Below are 26,123 nucleotides of genomic sequence, written 5' to 3' on the forward strand. Positions count from 1 at the left end.
CAAAAGTAAACTGTACATACATGTTTTATTGATAAAATTAAATTGGTGATAAATCTGTTGAAACAAAGTTTATAAGCAAGTGTTTTTCTTTCTTTTTTTTTTTTTTTCGATAACGGTAAAATATAGAGGTAAATTATATTAATGTAAACACAATTTGGGGTAAATGTGCTAAGGAGAACAGAAGTAACAGAAATATCAAACAATTACTTAGCAATAAAGTTTCATTATCTTCAGAATAAGTTGTCTGCAAAACGTTCAAGTTGAAAAAAAAATGTCAAAAGATAACAATTCAGTAATAAAAGTTATCTAGAACTATGCCAATCAAATTTCTCCGATTTCAAAACAATATTTGCTACTAAAATTTTAAAAAATATTAACCGATTTCCTATTCAAATCGGAATTGCATGGCAGTAAGTGTCTAGACTACTGATAAACATCTTCAGACGTCTACCAAGTGTTGCCAATCTATACTCTTGACTAATATTCCTTAGTCCATTTAGAGCTATTACACAAGTCAAGGTTTGCAGTCTGCTAAGAGATAAATAATATTAATGCAGCGTAAACAACTTGCTTGCATTTAATGAAGCACATTGCCAAAATTCCAGTTACCATGTGTTTTCCACCATATTATTCATAATTAGTGCTAAAGCTTTGACTAGAGTTGAAAATGTAATTAAATTCAAAGGTAAAGTCATTCTAATCAAATGACTAGGTAGAAACTCAAACAAGGATTAAATAGGTAATTATATCTTACATTAAATAATATTAATAGAATAAATTACAATATATATTTTGCTAAATACTGAATAGTGGAGAATTGTTTACTTTGAATAAAAAAACATATTTTTAAAATCAGAGGAAATGTATCGAACTGTTTAGTTTTATTTTGTGAATATTTATTTATGTATTAAAATCAACTCATTTGTATTCAGTACATTGAAACTCTTTACAGAAGATTTTTCGCACACTTTTAAAATCAACTTCTGTATCTCTAAGACAATTATGCGTTGCTTGTAAGAGTTAGAAAACAAATTTGAAAGTCATTTAAATCATTGGAAAAAAGAACCAAGAGATAAAAATGTTTACTTATAATTGAAAGTGAACATATAAATGCATTTTATTGCAATTAGACATAATTTCTAAAAAATAAATTGAATTAGCTATCAATTTAAGAGTAAGATCGAAAATAAAAATAAGTATGAGTTAGCTACCGGTAATTAACGTAGCGTAATACAATTTGCGGCAAGTGTGTTATGAGTGTAGAATAAAAAAAAAAAAACTTTTAATAGTTTTTTTCCCCGGACCTAATCACATTGTTGTGTGTTTATTGGTTCACATTTAATTACTAAAAACTTTGTCGGAAACCTTTTTAAACAAAAAACTACGAAAATTAATAAATAATTTATTGCATTATATTATGCAAAATTATTGCATCTGAATAAATAAAATATATATATTTAACATATTTACTTCAAACATGCCTGTTTCGGTTTTAAATAAAGTTTGCGAGATGAAAAACCTTTAATGAAGAGCTCAGAATTTGTTTTTTTGTTTTTAAGTCCAAAATGTTCAACTACTTAGCGGACTGAAAAAAAAAAAAAAAAACATATAGAACAAACAGTATTCTTTAAATAATTGAAACACATATTGAAAATTACCCCCCCCCCCCCCTTTCCCCATCCTTTAATAATGATTATCAAAATACAATTACGTTCTGTAAAAAAAAATAATAAAGGAAAATAAAGGAAAAAATGTCAGTTATGTTTTTCCATGTAAAATAACGCAACGTATCGTTCAAACTTTGAAATATTCGGGTGAAAAGTGCATTTAAAAATAGAAGGCTTTACTTCAAAATGTAACATATAGAAACATAAACAGCTATGATCATTCTTTGAATCTCCAAAAAAAAAAAAAAAAAAAGATAAATCCAAAATATAATTTAGATAAAACTAATAAAGAATACAGCTTTTTTTTTTTTGAAACGCTAATCTGAAAAGTGATTCTTGATTTAGAAGCGAAAGGAGAAAGTTTATACGGGATAAAAGGATTCTATGAAAATTAAACAGAAGTAATAGGGAGATTTTTCCGTTGGAATAAAAAATTATTGTAACTTCCTCTCTTAAAACTTGAATTTCTGAAATTTCTTTTTTATTTATACGTCAGTTTGGGAGGGAGAAATGCCATCAAAACCTTTACAAACCAAGCAACTATGAAACAAAATTCATCACCTCAAAAGAACAGTTTTAAAGTTTTAAAAAGTAGCTCAAAAAGAGCTACTGCATCAAATAAGAAATAGCTACAATGTGAACTGAACTTAAGTTATTTAACACCTGCTTGTATTACATATTTGAAAAGTCAAGCAGATGATATTTGAAGTTGAGTATCTTTCATTTAAGACGTTGCCTTCAATAAAAAAAAAAAAACTTTGCTTAAGCTCCAGATGTTAAGCTAGCACATCTAATCAGCATGCAAGTACAAAAAGGAGTCAAGACCTACAAAAGTTAGAAACGTAAGTCAAAAGATTGTTCGTTCTTAACTAAAGATTCACCACATAACGATTTATTTCGAATAGTCTACTACGCCAAATATATCACCACTTATATTGACATTGAAATAACACAACTGGTTTCACATCACTGAAGCTCAATTTGCCTATTCATTAACTACATTTGGATGGATGGTCGGGTATTCGAGTATCATTAATTTAATTGTCATCGTTTTCATCGGACTATTTCATGCGGGCCGGCTAAGCCGGGATGCCGGCCGCAGATGTGGCACTGGAGAGTGGAGTTGCCATGGCTTGGGCTGCATTGGACTAAACAAGTTCTGTGATGGAATCAGTCACTGCCCAGATGGATCAGATGAGCCTCCAGGATGTACAAGTAAGTGGTAAATAGCTTTGAAAAGTTAAATTTTCATCTTGTACGGCGATTTGACTTCTAAAATTAACTCATTTATGCAAACATACTTTTAAATTAATGAGGTCTTGGTGTTATGCGCATCACAGAGATTCAGACATCGGACGCCGGACAACCTGACAGAGATACAAACTTTCAGCTTTATTATTAGTAAAGAAAATCGGGAGAATATTAACCGTTCTGAATCAATATTTTTGGAGGGAGGAAAATGGTTTAAATTAAAAAAAAAGGTGCGCCAACACAGCGATGGAACATCCGTAACCAATGGGGAAACTCATAATTTTCTGGTCGTTTTCTTTTTCCAATGTATAGAATGAAATTATTACTGACACTTCATGCAAGAGAAATCTTTTGATTATACAGGGTGTTCCGTTTTAACCTGTAAGACCTTTATTTTCTTAACCGTTAGACCTAGATGCATACTTACAAATGCAAAAACGTTCAAAATCAGATGCAAAGTTAAGATATTAAAAATTTGAAGTAAAAATAAAAATAAGTCAAAAAATACAAATTTTAACTTTTTATACGTGCTCCAAGTTTAAGGAGATAATCTCCATTAACAAATAATTCAAGCACAAAAAGTTTGAATACAGTTCGACTAATATATATTGACCGAGATATGAAACGCAGCGTTTTGTGACATACACCACATTTCACTCCCCGTCAATATCACCTTTTGGGGGTCAATAATATATAGCACCTTTAACAAGTGTTTGAAATTATATGTGTGTTTAGATTGTGGTTTTTCAAACTGTTCGAGGTTTTGCGGTGTGTTTTTGCGTATCAAAGCATATCATTTGCATTTATTTTTGAATAGCAATTAAAAATTCAAATACCTTGTTTTTCTTACTTTGTCGACCTGTAATTTTTCTGAAAGGGCGATAAGTTCCAATGTCATCTTCTGTATGGTCCCTTTAAACTTTGAACTGGAATATATCCTTGAGTTTTAGTCGCACAAATGTCAAGTTTTTTTGTGTCAGTAATGGTTTTCAATGGAGATTATTTCCCTAAATATTAGTTAGGTGACCTAGGGCCAGTATAAAAAGTTAAATTTTGTATTTTTTGACTTATTTTTATTTTTGCTTCAAGCTTTCAATATCCTAACTCTGCATCTGATTGTGAACATTTTCACAACTGGAAGTATAGATCTAGGACTAACGGTTGCGAAAATAAAAATATTGCAGGTTAAAACGGAACACCCTGACATACGAGTTCTTTATCCAGATTGGTGGATCTATTCTGCACAGATAATAATTAAATTACCATGTATTTATGAATAAGGAATCACATTATAACTAACTGTTAAGAGACTTCCTAATACTAAAGCAGAAGAATATGACAACGCTGGAGCAAAGTTACCTATATCGCATTCAAATATTTTGCTTAAAAATCTTCTCATATTTGTCTTATTCGTCTAAAGGAGAGTAATACTTGATAAAGCGAACAATGAGTCTAACACCGTCACCAATATAACTACGATGCATGACGTCATTTTCCAGCCCAGTGAAGTTTAATTATGAAATATTAATTACCTACTTATCCCAGTTGAATGCTTTTTAAAATTGACTTAACAAGCATACTCTCAACGATTTCCAATTTCAATACGCAGTGAATCATAAATAGATTAATGGTGAGTTTTAAGCAATATGATGCTATTATATATTTACTTTATTGAAATCCGTGCAGAGTTCTTTTGCCGAATTTTCAGAACATATTTCAGTTCTTTTTATAATAATATTCTCTGCATTTCTACTTACAGAAACACATAAATAGTTTCGATAAAATTTGCTCGAAACATGATGCGTGTCCTCATGTATTACAAAAAAAAAAAAAAAAAAAAAAATCTGAATGTTCTTAGAAAATAATGGGCAGCTAATAAACTTAATTTTGGTCAGTAACGTATCAAGTAAAAGACAGGAACTTTTATCTCTAAAGGACAGTAACCTTCATGAAATTAATAAGAAATCTTTCTGAAGAATTCTAAAGCCTTCCCATTTAAGGCAGTCATGGTTGTGAAATAACTTAGGAGTATTCAGTGATAGCTAGGAGCTTACCTGTTTTCAAGAAACGCTCCTTTTGTAAATATGACCGAAGCGAATTTAAAACTGTGAGCTTATTTGGATCAGTTTATTTGTTCTCGATTCCTTCGAAGCTCATTTCAGAAACTACTCTTGTTTGGGGTTTAATCAATCGTGAAAGGCCTTAACTAAGGCGAGAGCGAAATACTAAATAAGGAAGCTGCGTATATTTTTACACTGGTTGCTAAAATGTTTTTCAGCACAGTGAATTCTGTAGTCCCGGAACTTGTAGCGATTCAGGAAATGGTTTTGTAAAATTACTTGTTTTTAACAGGAAATCGGTGTACCCTCGCGAAGTCCTGGAACGCTACCTGAATATTATCAGTGACGTTACGGAATTTTTTCAGTAAGCAAAGCCTATGAAAACATTAATATATTTTACTTTAAACTGTTGATTATCAGGGGCTAAGACCTTAGAGCAGACATGTGGCAGATATAGCTTAGGGTTTCGTTTCAATTGCCTTAGGAAACATGGTTTTGGTTAATTGCCATTGGATACTGCGTTCCGCCTTCGGTTTTCCATAAAGTTAGAACAATATATATCGCTTTCTTGTCGAAAAATATTTTGCATTAGCAGCAATGACACAATTGAACGCACAATAACCAAGGAGGAACAATAAATTGTCACACTAAGCCAAGAGATATGCAAAGACTTGGCATGGGAAAAAAGTTGAAAACATTACAGATTATTTCAAGTCAACGCTGCGGGACTTTACAGGTTTCCATCAGTTGTCTGTAAAATGCAACTATATTCACTGGCAGTCTTTTCTAATGGTCAGATAAATCTGACTACTGATGGGTCCCAGGTTTGAATCCCGGCTCGGCTATGGATGTACTTTATCTCTCCTGTCCTTTCTTTGTGTGAATGTGTTGTGTTGTGAATGGCTGCCCATATAAACGGATCCTTATTGCATGTGAGTACTGTGGAAGTCGGAGTTTACAACAAATTACGGTACAGTTGGAAAAGTGAAGCAGCTCACCACAAATTGCCAGTTAGCTGGCACAGGACCACAGCAAGTATATTCACGGAAACCTATCCTAAATGTCTATACGTTTCATGAATGCAGATTTCTCACTGTCGTTAAAAAAACATTATCAGCAACCAGAGTGAAAATATATTCAAATTCTTTATTCAACTCAGTTAGGACTCTGTCATATTGATTGAACCCTAAACAAGGGCTATTTTAACTTCGCAAGAATATCAGACAGAGAAGCTGTTCGGTATTTACTACCGGTGCTGCCTTATGTTCGCCGTAATTGTTTCATGAGGTTTACTGGCAAATCACGGAGGTGCTATCGTTTTACTATAAAATTATCTTAGTTTTCTCGAAAAGTTCCTGATTTATTCCAGAAGCATAACTGGCTTTTACTGTAAATATTTCTGCATTTCAGAAATATTCCTGGTTGATTTCATGCAGGTTACTGATTTCTAGCGAGAAAATGGTTTTTATTATTTATTTATTTATTTTATTTATTTATTTATTTTTTTTGCCAGAAATAATACTGATAGAAACTGAGTACACTAGTTGACCATTATATTCATGGGAAGTTTGGAAATGTGTTTTAGTGTTGCAAAAAAGGAAAGAATCTAACCTTCGCTGACAGATCTTGCAACTCACTATTTGTCTGAAAAGTGTAAAAAAAGTGTACTACACGCAAGCGCTACACCACATATCCATAATTTGTAATTTACTTCTTCAAACTAAATTGATACTCCTAAATTGGAACACTTAAAAATGTATTTTTTAAACATGACCTTAAATCGAAACGGATTTCATCCAACACATGTTTCAGCAAAAATTACAATCGCACTTTTTTACAATCGCATGCTGGTTAATCTAAAGCCCTAGATCGCAGCTTAAGTAGCGAAATGTCGGCCATCTTGGGGCTGAAATCCCCCTTTTCCAATGTTTTGACATAATGAACTAGCTTGTTTTGCTTCCTAATTGTGTGCCATATGATTGTGGATGACCACGGGGTTAACAAGAAACCACAATCAAGAAATAAAGCACACTACTTCGTCATAGTACACATATGAATGGAGCAGTGTTTAGCACCAAGCTGGCAGACGTGTCTCTGCTAAAGCTACGATTTAGGGCTTTAGGTTAGTTAACATATTGTAAATGTAAATTGCTGTGAAACTGTTCATAATGTTACGAGTTGGCACGTAACACTAAAGATTTAAAATTCTGGTTTCATGACACTCTGCTCTAATTTGAAAGTAGTTACTAACTAAATTTCCATTGAAACATAGACATAGAGAAATGTGAAACAATTCTTTTTTTTTCAAAATAACAATCGCATTGTTATAAGATGCAAATTTAAAAATTTAGGCGAGTGGCAATTTATTTACAAGGTGCATTTTAGTTACTACATTTCATTTTTACTATAACAGTCATTAATGGCTCCCGATTTGTTTGAATAAGCTTAAACTAAATAGGAACAAGATTTTTAGAAGATGAATTAATATATTTCAAATCTTCAAGAATGCCTATATTTTGGGGCAAAGGGGGGCGGGGAGGGAGGAAATGTGACATTTATGGATAGTCCTTTAATCTAAAAATCACTACCTTAACTATATATATAGTTTTAGGTAGGGATTGGTTATTAGGTTAAGATATATATATATATATATATATCTATATCCACTCATAAAATCTTCATTACGACAAAAGTGTTATAAAAAAGTTATAATGGTATGTTTTATTATTATAATTTTACGATGCACAAAAAGGGGGATTTGTTTTATCCAAACTTATATTTCCAATGTGCATCTTATTTGAGTTGAATTTGTATTTAGGAGCACAATTTGAGCAAAATTTTATATTTAGTACGAACTGCACTACTGTCAAATTCAGTTGTCATACGGCATTTAAAATTTTAAAATATAATTTTTTAAAAGTTCTACAAGTCTCCTGATGGAAAAATGTGTCACGTTGAAGCTACAAATACGTCACTGCGAGTCACAATGGTCGCAGCCATGAAGTGAAATAATGTGACGTCTAAGTGTAATACGCTGCAGAACATTTGTGACTTCACTGTGACCTCACTGAAACAATATGTGATTAGTTAATCTGTGACATCATGAAGTTATTACTACAACGTATTTTGCTACGTCACCGCTGACTGACTTTCGTAAGTTGCTGCAACCTGTATATCGTCGCCTTAGAGCAACAGTAAGACATCTAATCCCAGAAATAACACTACGATACCGTACTGTTGCTCTTATGCTACGATATAATTTTATAGTAACCTTTGGTGACCGCAACGAGGCGAGTACCCTTGTCTGACTATCACATGACATTCACGTAAGGGTCCTATTTCAGTCACTGGACTATAAGCGCAGTGGATCTTAATTTGCATGTTGCAACTCTTTTAGGGGGCACACACACACACACAAAAGCATTTTAACATATTGGTTGGCTCGAAAGTGTACTTATCTCCCTTTTTTTTTAGTTTGATAGTGGATAACATATTTCTTCTTGGACCTTTGATGTCACACAATGTAAGGAATGCGAGCAGCTGTGGAACTCGCATTCACCCTCTTGGCTACAGAGCATCTCCGCAAAATATCTGTAAAAGCATTGCACAGAATTAGACTGTGTTACGACATAGATCGAGTTCATACTGATACTCATATGACTTCATGGACTCTACGACTTCATGGTTACTGTCTGAAAACATTTAAGCGACAAATATACGGTTTTAAAAATAACAGAGACGTGTACGAATATATCTGATTCACTCTGTAATAAAATATAAAACACCTATTTAACAATGATAATACTATGCTTATAATTAAGATCGTATCTGTAGTATTTTTTCATTAGTTATTTACCTTATCGTTATTGTTCGTTGCAAATCTTTAACACAATTACACAGCAAAATTTTCGAGCACATTAAATGCTTCTTTAATCGAGTTAAAGTTGTTATTTTTATGAAAGCAGTAAAGTTGAGCTAAAACAAATACACAATGGTGCGAATCGTAAAATTACTCTAATCATAAAACATACCAGTAACAATTTTATGACAGACCTTTGTAACAATCATGGTTTTATAAATAGATGCATGTTCTGCTGATTACCTAAAAAACTGAGCAAAAATATTTAACTTTAATAACATTGTATAAAAGCAAAGAGACTCTATTATACAGATTTAGAAATAATTAAAAAAAAATAATGTCTTTAGTTTTAGTGCAGATTTTAGTTAAGGTATAAGAGCAGCATCAAATATTGCATAATGCATTATTATTCACGTTTTCTTTTCTTTTTCTTTTCTTTTTAATGAAGAGGGCAGAGAAAGTTACGGGATGAAAGTAATCGTATTCTATACCAGATTTTTATGCAGGCAGAACTTCAGTCTTTAACTTTTCATTTAAGGGGCCGTCCACATATAATCTATCACGCTAGGAGGGTGGAGAATGGTTTAGTGAAATTGTGATAATATGCAAGAAAGGGGTGAGTGGGGATAGCAAAAGGTTTGACATCGCGCATTTTTCATAACAATAATGCTTATGTAATGTAGCTTGACAAGTGACAAAGGTAGGTGATGGGAAGGGTTGAGATGAAGTCTTACTCTTTGTGACAAACTGGGTGGGAGGTAAAATATGATGAATAAAAGTGCGATATCATTTACGGACAGCATCTAATGTATGATTCAGAAAATTTTATCATAAAGGAATACGTTCCTAAATGCTTTCAAATGTGTCAATTACACCATTTTGCTAACATTTTTTTTTTCCCTTTCAGATTGCAACAGAACGTACTCGGGCAAAGCCGGCATTAAATATCCTCTCAGAGTAACTGGACCTTTCCAGCGTTACCTGCCTTTTGTCTGCAGAGTCAATTTCGTTGCCATGGGAAACGATTTTGGAGATTTGGTGGAGCTCTCATTCCTCTCGTTTCAAATAGGAAGATTCGAATTTACCAAGTAATCTATAGAAAACCATTAAATAAATGCATGTTACATTCATTCTGAATTAATTCAAATCGTTTAATAATATAGCGTATGGACTTAATGACTCCAATTTGCTCGGTACGCAATTAAAAGCATTGACGACGTTGGAGAACTAATGTTTATTCTTAGATTTAAAAGATAATGAGATTCAGCTAAGCAAATGAACTAATGCTATCAAAGCTTTTGCAAAAATCGACCGGTTTAAGTGACAATTTTAATTAGCAGATGAAAAACTAATGAACAATAACAGGTACAAGCCTTTATGTTCATAAAATTTACTGTGCTTCCAAATACACATTTTTATTTTGTGTTGTATTGTTATTGTCTTTATAAATACGCTTCGGATTCAAAGATTGAGAATGAATGTTACATAAACACAAAATAAAATATCTTAAGTGTTCTGCTTGATTGCATAGAATTTCAGTACCTCTTATATATTGTCTCCAAGGAAATAATCTAAGTGCTTTGTAAGTCTTAATAAACATTGTTTGGTTTCTCGAAATCTTTGAAGTGCAAGTTATAAATACTATTAGTTGTATATACTGTAGTTATACTTTCTTTAAACTCTGCGTTAGTTCAAATGAAAGTGGCTGAGTGGTAATATTAAAATTCAAATAAAAACAAAGTCAGTAAACACATTAAATACGTAATGATAGTTATAACAATATTGTTAATAATAATAAATTTAAAAAAAAATAACGTAATCATAACAATAACAATATTAATAACAATAAATAATAAGAAAAATAATAATGTAATCATAACAATAACAACAACAACAACAACAACAACAATAATAATAATAATAATAATAATAATAATAATAATAATAATAATAATAATAATAATAACAATACTAATAATAATAATATAAAACTCCCTATTTCAAAATATGAAAAATCCAACAAGAAGCAATCAAAGGGAAGAACTAAAACATGTTTCGGGATGTGTAAAATCATTTTATTTTTAAATCCATCGCTCGTGAGATATAACTTCTTAAAATTTATTTAGTATACCATTAGAAGTAATACGAAAACCCATGTCTAGAAGTTGTGTGTAGAATTCTGAAATTTTAATATTGAAATCAAAAGATGTCGTGCGTATAATTCCGAAAGTTCAATGTTGAAATCAATAAAAAAGGAAAACAAATTTACTTAAAACAGTATTTGAAAGAAAAAAGCTAATAAAACAATAACTTCAAATGTAGTACAAGTACAGGTTTTTATCATGCTTTCACAAAATTAGATTACGTTCCTTTCCAGTCATTGCCTTACTAAGCAAAAAAGTTCAGCCGAACTCAAACTAAGAAATTGTTTTTTAAAAGTTTTACGCCTTTTTTTTGTTATTTTATTCCAAGGTCACTTTTCAGAATTATTTAAAAAATTATTTCCCATACATAAATGACCATGCAAAATAACATTTGGATAAAATACGTTACAAAGAAGCACATGCAAACAATAAATTTAATTTAAAAACAGAGATACGACTTGTCCATTTTTTATTTTTTTGCTACAACTTAAAAATATATGCTTTGAAAATGGGACGACCAGGGTCAAGTAATTATGACACCAAACACCATGGGTTAACAGTCCCAAATTATTAAACTCATATCTATTATTACATTACTCGTGAAGATTTCGTCTGCTGTTTTCATGAATCAACTTAACAAAAGGCATTGGCATTAGTTTAAAATTAATTGTATCAGATCTGAAAAACTAATTTACCCTTGAGGGGATCTAAATATAAATTTTGAGTCTTATATTGATTTTTTTTTTTTCGATTTCAGAGATCTTAATGCAGCTTGTAGAAAAGGATTCCTGAAAATATACGAACCACCCGTTAGCAGTTTATCGGAGGACGTTCTAAGGCATCCAAATTTCGGAAACTTCTGCGGAAAGATGACTGAAAGGAGTGCAACCTTCTTTTCCAAATCAAGCAACGTTACCTTGCTGGTTGTTGTTCCCAGCCGTGCATCAATCCCGTCCACGTCTACTTTTAGCCTGTTCTTAACTTTTAGGTTCATGGTAAGAACAAGGACTCGAAACAACCCAACGTTTGTTTCATCACAGTACGGAAATCCGATTCCTGGAACATTCTGCGATCGAATGTTCTTAAACTGTAACTATCGTCCTTGTAAAATTAGAAGTCCAAACTTCCCAGGTTTTTATCCACGAAATATCACTTGTAATTATCACATCAAGCAAATGATGGTGCCTCATGCAAATGTTGCTTCAATTGTTCTTGAACAAGCAAACGACTACAAAATATTTTTGCCTCGTGGAAGTGAGTCATCTCCATCTAATACAGCATCCACTGTTGGAAGTAAATCTGCTTTATCAACCGATTGCTCGGGTCCCTTTAGTGACTCTATGAAAATATTCGACGGGCCAACTACCAGTATGCCTCTTTTAGCACAATTCTGTGGTGATGGTACGATGCCAAAAATAATATCCAGTGGACCAGAACTTTTAGTACAACTACATAGTGCTCCATATAGCATTTTATGTAGTTCAAGACTGGAAATTGAAGTGATCGTAAAATTTGAACCTGAAATTGCTGGTTCCATGCAAAAAGATCGAAGCAGATGTGCATATGTAATTGATGCCAACAGACATAGACGTTGGGGTATAATTACCAGCCCAAAATATACAATGCCGGAAAATTCTTCCTGTATCTATAAATTTATTGGTGCATCAAGTTATGATCGCATTTGGATTTATTTCGTTTCTTATTTATCCAGAGAACAACAAGAAACATTGATTGAGAAAGAACAGAAACAATCTTGCAAGTCCAGCGTTCTTGAAATGTTCGATAGCGATGAACAGTGGTCCATTCTAGACTTGAATGAAGATTTTGACGCCTACCCCATGCAATTTTGTGGTGAATCTTTGTTACCAAAAATATGCGCTCATGCACTGGATTATCCGCCACTTTATTCTCCTGGTAGACCATGTTTCTTTCCTGATGAAAGCTATTATTCTTCAGGACCAACTTTTGTGATTCGACATTCTTTTCCTTCCACTATAAACACTGTCGATTTTTTTAACTACAATCATTTTACAGCTCGATATGAGTTTGTTGATACTCGCCAAGATGGCATCGCGATTGGAAGAACTGAATGCGATCGCAGGTTTGATAGTCGATCTGCAAAAGGAGGTTTCATCTCCAATCCAAAAAACGTATTCTTTTACGGACGTGGAGGCAGACAAAATGTCTCCTGTGCCTTTCATTTTGTGGGACTACCTTCAGAAAGAGTGCGAATTACTATTTTTAATGTAAAATTGTCTATTTCAAAATCAGACACTAAGTGTCAGACTTATTTTGACAGCGTAACTCACAAACATCTTTGCTTTATTCCTTCTGAAGATAATGCAGGAAGAATTGCACTTATAAAGGGGGTTGAATTCTGGGACAGCCATTCTGCTACTATTGGTTGCCTTTGCAACATAACATCCCTAGATAAAAGCACAAAATACATTTTTGATTCCTTGGTTAGCAATGTAAAGTTGATTTTTGCTGCGAATTTTATGTCTCCGTTAGAAGATTTTAAAGATTTTAACTTCGAAGCAAAATTCGAATTTTTCAACTCCACACTATGTGATACACATGCCTTTGATAAGCGTTCAGATTTCAGTCCAGAAGGGACAATAGAATTTCATGTTCCTTCCGGTAGGACTAACTTCACGAGTGGGGAAGATATATCAAGGCCTTTGAGATGTCGTTGGGAGATAAAAGCTGTGACTGAAAAATATTTATATTTGCAGTTCCGTGGTACAGACTCTCCACCAGACAACTGCAAAGATGGAGTCTGGGTGCTTGTGTACGTTGACAACTATCAATCAAAACCCACTAGCAGGGTCTGCATAGTATCAGAAGATAAATTTGATATTATTGCTACCAAAGAATATCATGTCTTCTCTCACTCATGGTTTAATGACACCCTAAATTTTGATACTAATCAGAAAGATTTCATATTTATTGAAATCGTCTCTGATTCCAACTGGAAAGGTATCAAACTGCATTTTCATTGGATGGAAGTAACAAAACCATTTTATAAAAGTTTAGCTGGCACCCCTCTCAGGAATGTTGACTGTGTGTTTGAGTGTCCTGATATCGGTGCTTGCATTGATCCACATTTCTGGTGTGATGGTGTTGACCATTGTCCATCAGGATTCGACGAGCTACCTTCAAACTGTCACACCCTATCTAAAGGATTAGAATATTTATCTGTCATCGTATCTATGACAGCAGTAGTTCTGCTTATAGCAGGGTTGCTCATAGCGTGGGCTTTAGTAAGACATCGTCACCATCATAGGTCTTGCGTTCACGAAATGAATGACAGTCCAAAAGACTGCAATCATAGGTTGTCACCAACGGAAGATTATCAGATGGAAAGTCCTGTCAGTTGACAAAACATGATCCTCAATTTATAAAGAGTTTTGATATTTGTAAATTCTTGTAAAAAAGGTGTCTTAAATCTAAATGTATATAATGTAACTTTGATAAAATGTAACTGAGTTTTAAAACTATTAAAAGTCTACAAATGGCGTTGTACATACAGGCGAGCTCTTAAAATACATTTATTAATTCCTGTATAATCCAATATTCCATGCCGATATTTTTTATGGAAATTGTATTTATTTAATTAAATTGATTGGCAAATTTATGTTTAAAAAATCCTACACCCTTAAACACTAATCATACAAAGCATTAAAAAATTTTAGTCTCTATGAAACTTTAAGAACAAATTAATGGTAAGAAATCAGTTTTTTGCTCAAGAATATAAAACTTGTAAAACACTTTTTTTGTTTTAAAAACTTCGAAACTACTGCACATGTTTATTTGTATTAAAAATGTAAAAATATTTTGATTTCATTAAATGTACTAAAGAAAATCATATTTATGTCTCAAAACTTGCAATTCTAAATTACCACTGATAAAATACCACGAGGAGTTTAGATTAACCAAAATATGTCAGTACGATGTAAATAAGTATGAAAATTCATTTATTGCAAAATTATTCTATCTTTGTAGATCAGTATGATGGTTCATGTGAATGACTGACTGCACAGAGGGGTTTACATTTATTGCGTGCAGGAAACAAAATACCCCAACTTGCAATAATTTCTTTTTTGGCATTTAAAAATAAGTTTGAATTATTTGGTTTGTTTTGGCGTAATTTTAATTTTTTTAAAAAACTTGCTTTTTGCTAAGTATGCATATTCTTTTCCATTCACGATTCTTTTTTTATGTTTTAAAGTTAATCCGTAAAGCATAGCATAAACACTATCGCTTCCTTATCTACCGACCGTTGTTGTCAGATATTTTACCAAATTTAAGTCACGTTTTGGGCGTGATTTTTTCTGCACTTAATGATTTAAAAAAATGTCAAACCAGGTATTGGGAAAACAAAATAAATTAATTCAATCGATACGCAGCTCCAAAATCAAGTCTTCAAAATTTTAACTTTAGAATGTTTTGTAGAGCAAAGTAGCCTAAAATAAACTTCTTTAAGTCAGAAATATTTTATTAAAAAAAAAAAGAGTATATTTAAGAAGTAACCAAAACTTGCTGATTCAAGTGCAATATGATTTTATCTGACACACAAATATTATTCAGTAAAGATTTTATTAATGAGATTAAAATATTTTATATTTCCAGGAATTGTTTTTTTTTTCTGATTTTATTACTATTTCAATCAAAAAAAAAAAAGAAACTATATGTAAGTTCATCAACATTGAGAACAAAGAACTCAACATTTAAAATGTTGAGTTTATTTATTATGCACTAGCTTTTAACCGCGGCTTCGCTCACGCTGATGTAGAATATTTTAATTCATTCAAGTTAATGGTCAACACAAGCAGATGTCAAATGCTTACCAAAAATGGTTTGTCCCCAACTACGCCGACATTTCAAATTTTCTCCTCCCTTTAATATATCAAAAAGGATGATTAAAACTAAGAAACGGGGGGGGGTGATATATGAAATGTCGGCGAGGCTGGGGAATCACACATACTATAAATCAAGAAAACATTTAGGAATAGTAAAGAAATTTGTACGGGTAATTCTTAAAAATTGCAATTCGAGTGAATCTAACACTTCTTAAATAAAGTCAAACATTTCTCTTATAATCCCGATTCCCGTGAAATAGCGTCCAGCGGTACGCCGGCTATCTAAATTACTGTATAACTTCTTGCCGGAGAAAGGAACGGAGCTCAGATGACGGATGTCCCTCCTGAATAAATAACGAGAAATACGCCTAAAATTGAAAAGGGGATAGTCACAAAATACGGTCAACAGTCACAACAAATCATGATTATAATAATGTCCCTTTAGAGTGAGATCATCAAACCTTTAAACTACCCATCAGAAGGAAATCAACTGTTTCTAACGTCAACGGTCCTGTTTACAATACCAAAACGTTCAGAGTAAAAATACCATTCAAATCAGAGAAAGCACAACAATTTTTTTTATAAAAAGTTCTCCTTTAAATGATTAAAATAGTACAAAAACTTCACATTTTGGAAAGAAAAACATTCCCAAAAATCTCTATTAGAATGGTGATATCAGCGTTTTCACCAAACATCAACCTCCCTCTGAAAATCTGCATCATGATTAATTCCAAAAATCTTCATCAGTAAAGGTCCGTAAAAAAAAAGATCAATGCTCTACATTGCCGCCGTTAAAATAAGGACATTAATTCCGCAAAATCCTAAATAGAACATGAGAGATATTAGAACATAAAAACACACACACACAAAAAAGAAAGAAAGAAAGAAATTAAAGGTTCCATTAAAATTTTAAATAATTCACCAATGCGCTAACGAAGTCACCTGGCGAGACTGGAGATAAAAAACGGATTTGGTGGAAGAATTTAATACTGGATTGAATGTTATTTGAGTGTGTTGTTTTACTAATTTGGCGGATTAATTTTAACTTAATAACTTATGAATAAAAAGTGAAGGAATTGCCCCACAGTTTTCTTTTTGGCACCATTGGAAAAAGCGACATTTTTTACTCCATATCTAACTCGATCTTTGGTCGAAAAAATAAGCTTCTAACTCCAAAAGAAAAAAAGTTACAAGACTTTTTAAATCAAGTTCTAAAAATCCCATTTTCATTTAAGTTGTTAACCGTTGAATTTTCGCGTTTCCGTGGTTACGCTTTTTGTATCCATTGCATCTTTCTCCCATTAATTTCTCAAACTTATTTTATTTAATGTTTCCATGGTTACGTTTTTTAAATCCATCTTTTCGATTTTAATTCCTTAAAAGTATTTTAATACTGTCACCATTGTTTGGAAGGGAAATTTTGCATGATGTTTTTTTTTCTTTTATTTAAGACTGATTGTTGAGCATAAGTCACATGACACAATTTTTATTTTCATGGTAGACTGGGTAAATCCGGGCAACGCAGCTAGTAATATATAATTATCTTTTCAGCAAAATTAATTTTGCAGAATTTTTGCATTTTAATGCAACTTTTGTGATGACTGTAGTGCCAAGATTTTTGAACACTTGTCATAACTCTGTATATCAAATAAGTTTTCGAAATGTTATTTTGTTTCCATTCATTTTCTATTTTTGAAATTAAAAGCAGCCTTAAAATGTAAAATAATAAATCCAAATCCACTGTTTATCGTCAAATGATCACATTACCATACATTCGCCATAGATTTGCAAAGTTTATAAAACTGCGTAAAATGTTTGCTTAATCTAATTTATAAGATACTAGCGGCGTTGCCCGGCTTTGCCCGGTCAGCTTTGAAAATAAAAATTGTGTCATTGTTGAATATTCAACAACCAGACTTAAATGAAAGAAAAGAAAAAAAAAACACATCATGCAAAACTTCCCCTCCAAACAATGACGACAGATATTAAAATACTTTTAAGAAATTAAAATAAAATGAGAAAGATGGATTTAAAAAGCGTAGCCCTGGAAACACAAAATAAAATAAATTTAAGAATTGAAAATGAGAAAGATGGAAATAAACAATGGATTCAAAAAGCGTTACCGTGGTAAAATGGTTAAAAACTTGAATAGAGAACAGATTTTTGAACTTCATTTAATTCGCTTGTAACATTTTTTCTAATGAAGACAGAGAGTTAGTCTTTCGACAATAGATCGAGTTAGATCTGGAGTAAAAAAAGCAGTTCTTTCCAATGGTGTTAAAAAGAAAACTGTGAGACAACTCCTTCACTTTTTATTGTTAGATTTAATGAAGAAAGTAGTGCCTAAATTTCAGCTAAGCCTGAAAAAATTCGAGCTAAGAACGCTAATAACTCCCGCTGTAATCAAACTATAGAGCATTGAAATAAAATGCGTAGGACGCGGAACATTTTACCCTTTACAACGATACGTAATATTAGTATGTGCAAGTTATTTTTCGATCCCACAGTCGAGAATATATGTAAAAATTGAGCCTAAATTGGAATAAAAAAAAGAACTATTCATCGGATTCTTTTCGAACTGGTCTGCAAACCTTTCCGGTGCTAAAAGAAAGATACTGTAAAAATTTCAGCGAAATCGACCGGGTAGTTCTCGAGTTTTGCGCGTTCAAACAAACAGACGCTTTTTGGAGACTTCATTTTATACTATGTAGAGACGACTTTTAATTCCGTACAGAAGATGCTATAAAGAAAATATTCTGCATGTATTTGGCCGTTCCTGCCGAGAAATACATCATCTTTCTTTGACGGTAACGGGGCGGGGGGGGGGGATACTCTATCGTAAGTCGTAGCTTCTTCAACTCAAAAATCTTAAGAACTCAAAATAAACTGTAACTCTTCTGTTGCCAAACAGAAAAAATTAGGAAACAAAACTTACTTGAAAGAGGTAAAATTAAACTGGTGCTTCGACAATAAATCAAGATAAGCTTCGTTTTAAAAAATACTTGTTTTTTCTGGATAAAAGGTACTCTATTCTGCATCCCTGATAATGTCTATAAATAATTTCATGATGATCGGTTGAGTAGTTAAGGCGTGAAAGAATTACAAACAAACAAATATATAAACAAAGTCATTTTCGCATTTATAATATTCGCAACTCCAGAGCTCGAATACGTTACCTTGCTGTGGTCAACAATACTACCGAAAAGGTAAAACATTCCGTTCCACGTGACTTCTTTGGGGTAAATTACAGGCTTCAGACAGTTTGTGGTGTAATATAATTTCAGAGGAATAGAAAAGAAAGCTTACCACAAACACTATGAACGATTACTGTCATGCTTAAGCTTCGAAGCAAATTATAAGTTACGGCATTTGTTTGTTTTACCTTTTTCATCCGCCATTAGACTGGCGCTGCAGCGCCGCCTCTAATTTATTTGAGTTGCGAATTAGTAAAGATTGGAAAAACAAACCCTGAAATCAAAATATATGGGTTCATCTTAACTGCAGCTTTGCTTTCAATTACATTTATTGTTTTTTTTTTCAAACGTGAAAGAAATTCTTTTTTTTTAGTGTTTCTGCTGAGCATTTTTTTTTTATTCATTAGAAGTTTCAAGCATTTGTAAACCAATTTAATTTTTATAAAAATTAAAAAATTTAGAATTTTGTATTTCAGAAAATTACCCAAATAATTATACGAATTCTTTCATGGATTTAGGAAATAAGAAAGAGAATTCAATGTTTGTAAAAATTTAAATGGTTTGCAATGGATGCTTCACTTGCGAAATCGATTAACTCCATAAAACAAAAAGTCGAGAAAAGTGATGAAGAAGATGGTGTTATCTGTAGGAGTGAGTAGGCGTTCGTGTTATATTTTCTGCTAGTCATGGTCAGAAATGTACTGAACCAAAACGTTAATATAAATTCACATGCTAAGCATTGATAAAGCACTATTAAAGCAGAAACGATAGTTGTTTTAAAAAGTGGAGTTAATCGATTTGGCAATTGATGCATCCAGATAATAGAAGGACACAAGTTTTAAAATACTTCTGAATTATGAACCTAATATTTGGCAATTGCTTTAGCTGCTGAAAATGAATATTGATCATTTTTATTTTCGCACTTGAACGAAAACAAAATTGCGTCTAGCTTGCATCTATGGAATGGAATTGTAGAATGATGTTCCTACACATTTATTGCTCAAAATCATCTATTGTCCAACTAACCTGCTAGTTTCAGAAGTAAAATTAAAAAAACGAAGAAGAAGAAGAAAAAAAAAACTGTAATGGTTTATTCCATAGTGACTAACGTAACATTAGCAGCTAATTTTTTTAACTCTTTTTACTTAAAACCTGAAGTAAAAAGAAATTGTTTTGGTTTAATATGCAGCTTTAAAATGTATACAAGGTGACTATTTTTCCTTTCTACAACAATTTGAAGCAAAATAATCGCTTAAAGTTATTTTTTGATCAAAAAATTCATTCTGACTAACGTAACATGCTTATGTTACTAGGCAATGTTTTTCTGAAACTTACGCAGGCATTTAAAATTACCTCATCTAGTTGTAAAAGATAAACAGCAGCATAGTTTTCAAAATATACTACATAATTTATTACAGCTGAACCTTTTTTGTCCCTTATTGGTACTTTTACGAAAGACTGTGTGTGACTAACGTAACGTGATAAACGTAACCATCGGATAACACTCAATGCATCCATATAAAAATTATTTTGTGAATGATTTCTTGCATTTACATTATTTTTACACTTTTAATGAACTTTTTATGTTGCATTGTGGTTATTTCTTTACTTTTTCTACATTAGTGTAAGAAATTGAATGGACGGATTTAGTTTGATTAAATCAAAATGAATGTGCCGAACAAAAAAAAAACTATTTTTACTAACTGAATAACATCTTTTTCGTCTAGTTAAATCCTAAATTTCTCCCTTTCAAATAGATAACTTTATATAAGTTGATAGTTTCAAAAAAATTCTCGTATTCTGCCAGTATACTATTTATCTTCATAAGAAACTCCGTAGTAAGTTTCATTTTAACAACATATACTTTCGTTTACTGATTCATCGAACAAATAGTGTTGCATATCGTCGACTCAGAGCTACATCTAATCCCAGGAATAACACTAAGATATCCTATTGTTGCTCTGAGATGACGATATCCTGAAATAAAATGTAATATTGAAAAAAAATGTTCAAACATTTTTGCAGAAAGGATTTTAAATCCAGATATCGTCACAAATGCATATACATGCATTTTCTGTAATATGCTACAACAGTGTTTATTGTCACTGTATCATATAATGTTTTAAAATGTTTTCCAACAAACTGCAATTACTTCATTTTAATAAAAAATGTAGATATTTTTAAAAAAATATATAAACGCTCCCTTTTGTTAAGATTTTCTTTCTATTTTCTTAGATCTTTAGCTTGGATTCTTGTGTTGAATGCATATTCAGCAGAGTACTCCATTTGCTTTATTCACCCTTATTTTTTAAAGAATAATAATATTACTTTAAATTGGAAGTATTCCTTTTTAAAGAAGACCTTTGAAAAAATCTTTTTAAAGTAGATAGAAGGTCTACATTGTAAAATGACTAGAGGTATTTTTCATCCTAAATATTTTTAGTCAATGTAGAATGTCTACTTACCCAAAGTTGTTAATGAAAATATACATTAAATTAAATAAGTTTTAAATAATAGCATTCATTTTTAAAATGTTACGTTAGTCACGTCTAAACTAATACGTTAGTCGCAGCTTAAATGTCACGTTAGTTACATTAAAAAAATTTACATTACGCAAGAAAGCTTAGACGTATGTTTTTTGCGCCCGCTAAGCCTTTTCTATAACCTTGCACGTTTAGAGCCAGAAGAAGATCACCGAATGAAATTTTTGCAAACTGTTACTGGATTTATATACCAAAAAAATTTTGCAGAATGAAATGATAAAAATCTGAGGCTGAGGTTATATTTCTATGGAATGACTAAAATTATGCTCCAACTGGAGCTTTAAGCTTTTTTACGCAGCGACATCTAATTGTGTTGTTATCGAAATTAGACCAATTGTTACTGAAACTAAAGATGGTTGTTACAACTTTATAACAGCTACTGTTGTCAGTTAATTCGTTACAAAAATAACTTCAGTTGTAGTAAAAAAAAGGGCAGCACGTTAGAGGACGTAAGTCACATTATGGTAATTTTACAGGAGAGAAGAAAAACTTTTGTTCTGGCACATACCAAGAAAATGACGCGCGCTCTTTTAACCCTGGTAAAAAAGAAAGTAAAAGGATTTTCTTTTAAGAATTGCGTTCACATGGCTCCATGCGGAATAGGCATATACATACAATGCACTAATAGTCGGAAAATCACAATTTTTAGACTTAAGCCAGTTGGGCTCTGAGGTACAAAATTATAACTAACAAGAATAGAAAAAATTCAATAGAAGTAATAGCATGCGTGATTGATGTGTGGTTCAATAAAACTTTCGGTTGCACAAAGTGTTTATTACCAATAGGCAAAAAAGTAGAAAAATTTACAAGAATAAAATGAATCGATTTTTTAAGCAAAACGGCACTAAGTATTGTTCCAAAAGAGTAAATCAGAGCCATCCACTTTTTTAATCACTCGCAAAAATGTCTTTTAGCTTAAATGTGCAAAATATTTCGCTTTTTTCTCATCTTTCTGTTTTAAAAAAGAACATTAAGTAAAAACTAGAAGACTGTGAGAAGGAAAATTTTAAATTATTTTTGAAAAAGAATGGATGTGTGGTGAACTTCCATTAAAAATATTAAAATGCATCTGTGTTATTATTTCTGTGGTACACAGAAACGATTGTCGTTGAAAAAGTGTTTTTAGTGCTGAAAAAATAAAAAAGTTTAAAAGCAATTTTAATAGAAGTGCAAATAAAACATTTCCGTTTGACATTAACGGATGGGAATGAAAACGCGCTAGCGTCTGCATTTTTAAAAATAAAAACCCTAATTTGCTGATTGATGATGTAAACATTGCTCTTACATTGACGCATAAAGTAATTAAATTAAATTTTTACATTTTAGAAGAAATGAAAACATTGTTTGCTACAGCAAAAGTTTTTGAGAGCATTTTTTTTTTTTTTGAAAATGATTTTTGAAACGGTGGAAGTGTGTGCTTGTCGTTATGTCTGTCTGCCGGTTTGTCTGTCAGTTAATTTGTCTGTCAGTTAGTTTGTCCGCCAGTTAGTTTGTCTGTCTGTCAGTCTCCTTTTAATAACTTTTGAGTGAGTATAATTCAAACCATTTTTTTAGTTCAAATGATCTTGGAGGGGACTTCTCGTAAAATATTCAATTTTTCAGTTTGAAATTTTTTTAAACAATTTAAACAGTTTCAAAATATGCAGGGAAATTTGAGGCAAACATAAATACCGAACTTAAGGCAGTTTTGCATATAATCAACTTTGTTTTAAAAGCTCTTGACGATCTACAGAGTAAAATTAAAAATAACAAAATTGAATCGCACAAATTCGCAGAGTTAACTTTTTTGTCTGCAGGATTCTACAAATTTGTGCAATATTTTATTTTTTAAGCATAAAGTTATTTTTTCAACTCCAATGATATACAGAGTGTTCCGAAAAAACATGATAGAAAGTAAGCAAAAGATAAGAGAATCCTTTTGATCCCACGACTTTATCCCCAAATGGTCACGAAAAAATGAGCTTTTTCATCAATACCGATAATTAGTCCAATGTTCTCTGACTATATGGCAGCAAGAGTGAAGTATCGAGAGTTGCTCTAGCGTCACTTTGGCACTGAACGAGGATTGTTTGAATATGACAAGACGCACAACGAGTATTTGAGCCAAAAAGCTGGCCAGAAATCGTAATTGTCAACTTTACTGGGTTTTTTTCGGTCCTGAGTCACAAAACAGGTGGATATACATGGTAGTATGAGAAATTGTTCTTTTTTCATTGAAACTAACCCTAAAAATTTACCAGCGGAACTTAACATTTTCATGATTCGGTTGTCCTTGTTGGGAACATTAAAGTTTTTTAACAAACCTTCACTATCTTATTTTTCGCGTACAAAGCGATGTTAGAAGAAACATTTATTATGGAAGGTATGAAGCAAGGTGTGTACTCTATTCATCAATTTATCTGTATATATTTTTATAATTTCTTTTAACGCTTTTCTTCAAGCCTCATAAAAACACAACCCCCTCCCCTCCCTTTTTTTGTAAGTTAATGGTTTTAAATATTATGCTCTCATTTGTCCTATTTTCAAGTTTTCCTATAATACTGTCTATTTTTGACAATTTCCAGGAAAAGTTTGCACGAGTTTGCACAGAAAAACAATAAAGCTATAAATGGAGCAGACTAGTAACTTCGTAAATTTTCCTTTTTTGGTTATTTTTGGGTTCACAGGTTTCATTAAAGTGCATAAATTGAAAAAAAAAAAAGTACAGAGTATTATAAATTACACTATAGAAAGACAATTTGATGCTAATGACTGACTTCAAAGTCAGACCCAGAAATGAAATGGGGAGATATTTTTTCCTTTTCTTACCTTCATATAAACGAAATCCATAAATTCAGTTAGTTCCATTTCTAGTTGCTTGCAATTTACATTAAATAGCCTTTATGTGCTGTCTTTTATAATATTGTGTAGTTGCTTTTGGGTCTTACTCATGACTGAAGCCATAAAACCTAAAAGTAACAGAAAAAGCTTAATAAGAAAATATCAATGTGTTCCGTTTATAGCTTTGTCATTTTTTCGAGCAAATTCGAGCAAACTTTTGCTGCATATTATCAAAGTAGACATTCTAAAGTAACATAGGGTATGACATAGAAATAGTACAAATGAGTACACAGTGTTTAAAAACATTCATTTACATAAAATTTTCAAAAAATCGGATGATATTTTTGTGAGGCTTCAAGAATTGCATTTAAAAAAATACTAACATTCTCAAAAAGTAAAAATTAATGAATAATAGAATACAAACCTTCCCCAAGGCCATCAATGAAAAAAATTCTTCTAATATAATTTTAACGCGAAAAATAAGACGTTGAAGTTTTATTGAAAATCTCGAATGTCGTAAACAAAGACAAAAGAATCATCAAAAACCCAAGTTCCGACTGCTAGCAATTTTTTATGGATCGTTTCAATAAAAAAAGAACACTTCCACATAATGGCATGATTATCCACCTGTTCTGAGACAAGGTCGACACCAATCAGTAAAGTTGACATTTCGACTTTTGGCCAGCTTTTTGGTTTAAATTAGTGATGTTCCGGATATCCATATCCGTATCCGCGGATATCCGAAGGAAAATAAAGATCTGTACTCGTATCCGTTACTTTTTTTGACGGATCTTAAACGGATCATTTCTATTCTAGAAACATTTAGATATTTGAATAAAACTCTTAAATTCCGTTTAAATTGGGTTTTATTCCCTATTTAAATTATAGGGTATCATTTCAGAAGCCAAGTTGTCCCCCCCCCCCCCGTTGCAAAAAGGAAGGGGAAATAAGTTTAAAAGTGTGCATCAGTGTATTTTTTTGTGACATCGTAGCTTCTAAACAGATGAACCGATTTTGATAGTTCATTTTTCGTTTAAAAGGTGACTTGATCAAATGTGTTCTTACATAAAAAGTAGTCGAAAACTTTGTACTGCATAGTGAATAAAATATAACAACGTATATAAAGTACAAATTCAAAATTTGAAAACAATTTCAAAAACACAAATTCAAAACACAAATTCAAAAACTTTTTTTAACCTTTTTTCATTTTGAATTTGTACTTTATATACGTTGTTATATTTTATTCACAAATGTGTTCTTAGCTTGGCCTCGTTTTCGTAGAACTTTAATTACCGGAGATATTAATTAAAAACCGACTTAAGGTTTTTCACAATTATGGTAGTAAAAATTTACCCGTACGTTAAAAAATGTTGGCCCTAATTGATAGAATGAAGTTTTCTGCGTTTGATATTTATTTCAAACTTCCAACTTATATACAGTAGAAGCTATAATCTTGTTAAGTAAATTTTAAAAGTCTTTATACGCCTTTATACGCTAAGCCTTTATACGCATGATTAGTAGCGATTTCATAGTCGGAAGAGAAGGAGAAAAAGCTCAATGTTTTAAAATTTTTACCTGCTGTCAGTTCATATTTGTTAACAAATGTGTGTTCTGACCGGCGAAATTCATCTTAATATGAGGTCTATGGGACATGTTTTTTTTTTTAATTTTTAATTTAATATTAGTTTTTGTTATTGATTTGGGGTTCCTGTTATTCTTCATT

The 26,123-nt window shown here is 31.8% G+C and overlaps 1 protein-coding gene across 1 annotated transcript; it reads left to right on the forward strand.

Moving 5' to 3' along the window:
• The first annotated feature begins 668 nt into the window (after positions 1–668).
• LOC129227460 (uncharacterized) lies at positions 669–14,708 on the forward strand. The gene is made up of 3 exons (XM_054862021.1): positions 669–2,882; positions 9,745–9,925; positions 11,739–14,708. The coding sequence occupies exons 1-3, from the start codon at positions 2,678–2,680 to the stop codon at positions 14,359–14,361; spliced, it is 3,009 nt and encodes a 1,002-aa protein (XP_054717996.1). The 5' UTR covers positions 669–2,677; the 3' UTR covers positions 14,362–14,708.
• Positions 14,709–26,123: the final 11,415 nt, after the last annotated feature.

Source organism: Uloborus diversus, chromosome 8 (genome assembly GCF_026930045.1).
Source record: "Uloborus diversus isolate 005 chromosome 8, Udiv.v.3.1, whole genome shotgun sequence".
In the NCBI taxonomy this organism is placed as follows: domain Eukaryota; kingdom Metazoa; phylum Arthropoda; class Arachnida; order Araneae; family Uloboridae; genus Uloborus; species Uloborus diversus.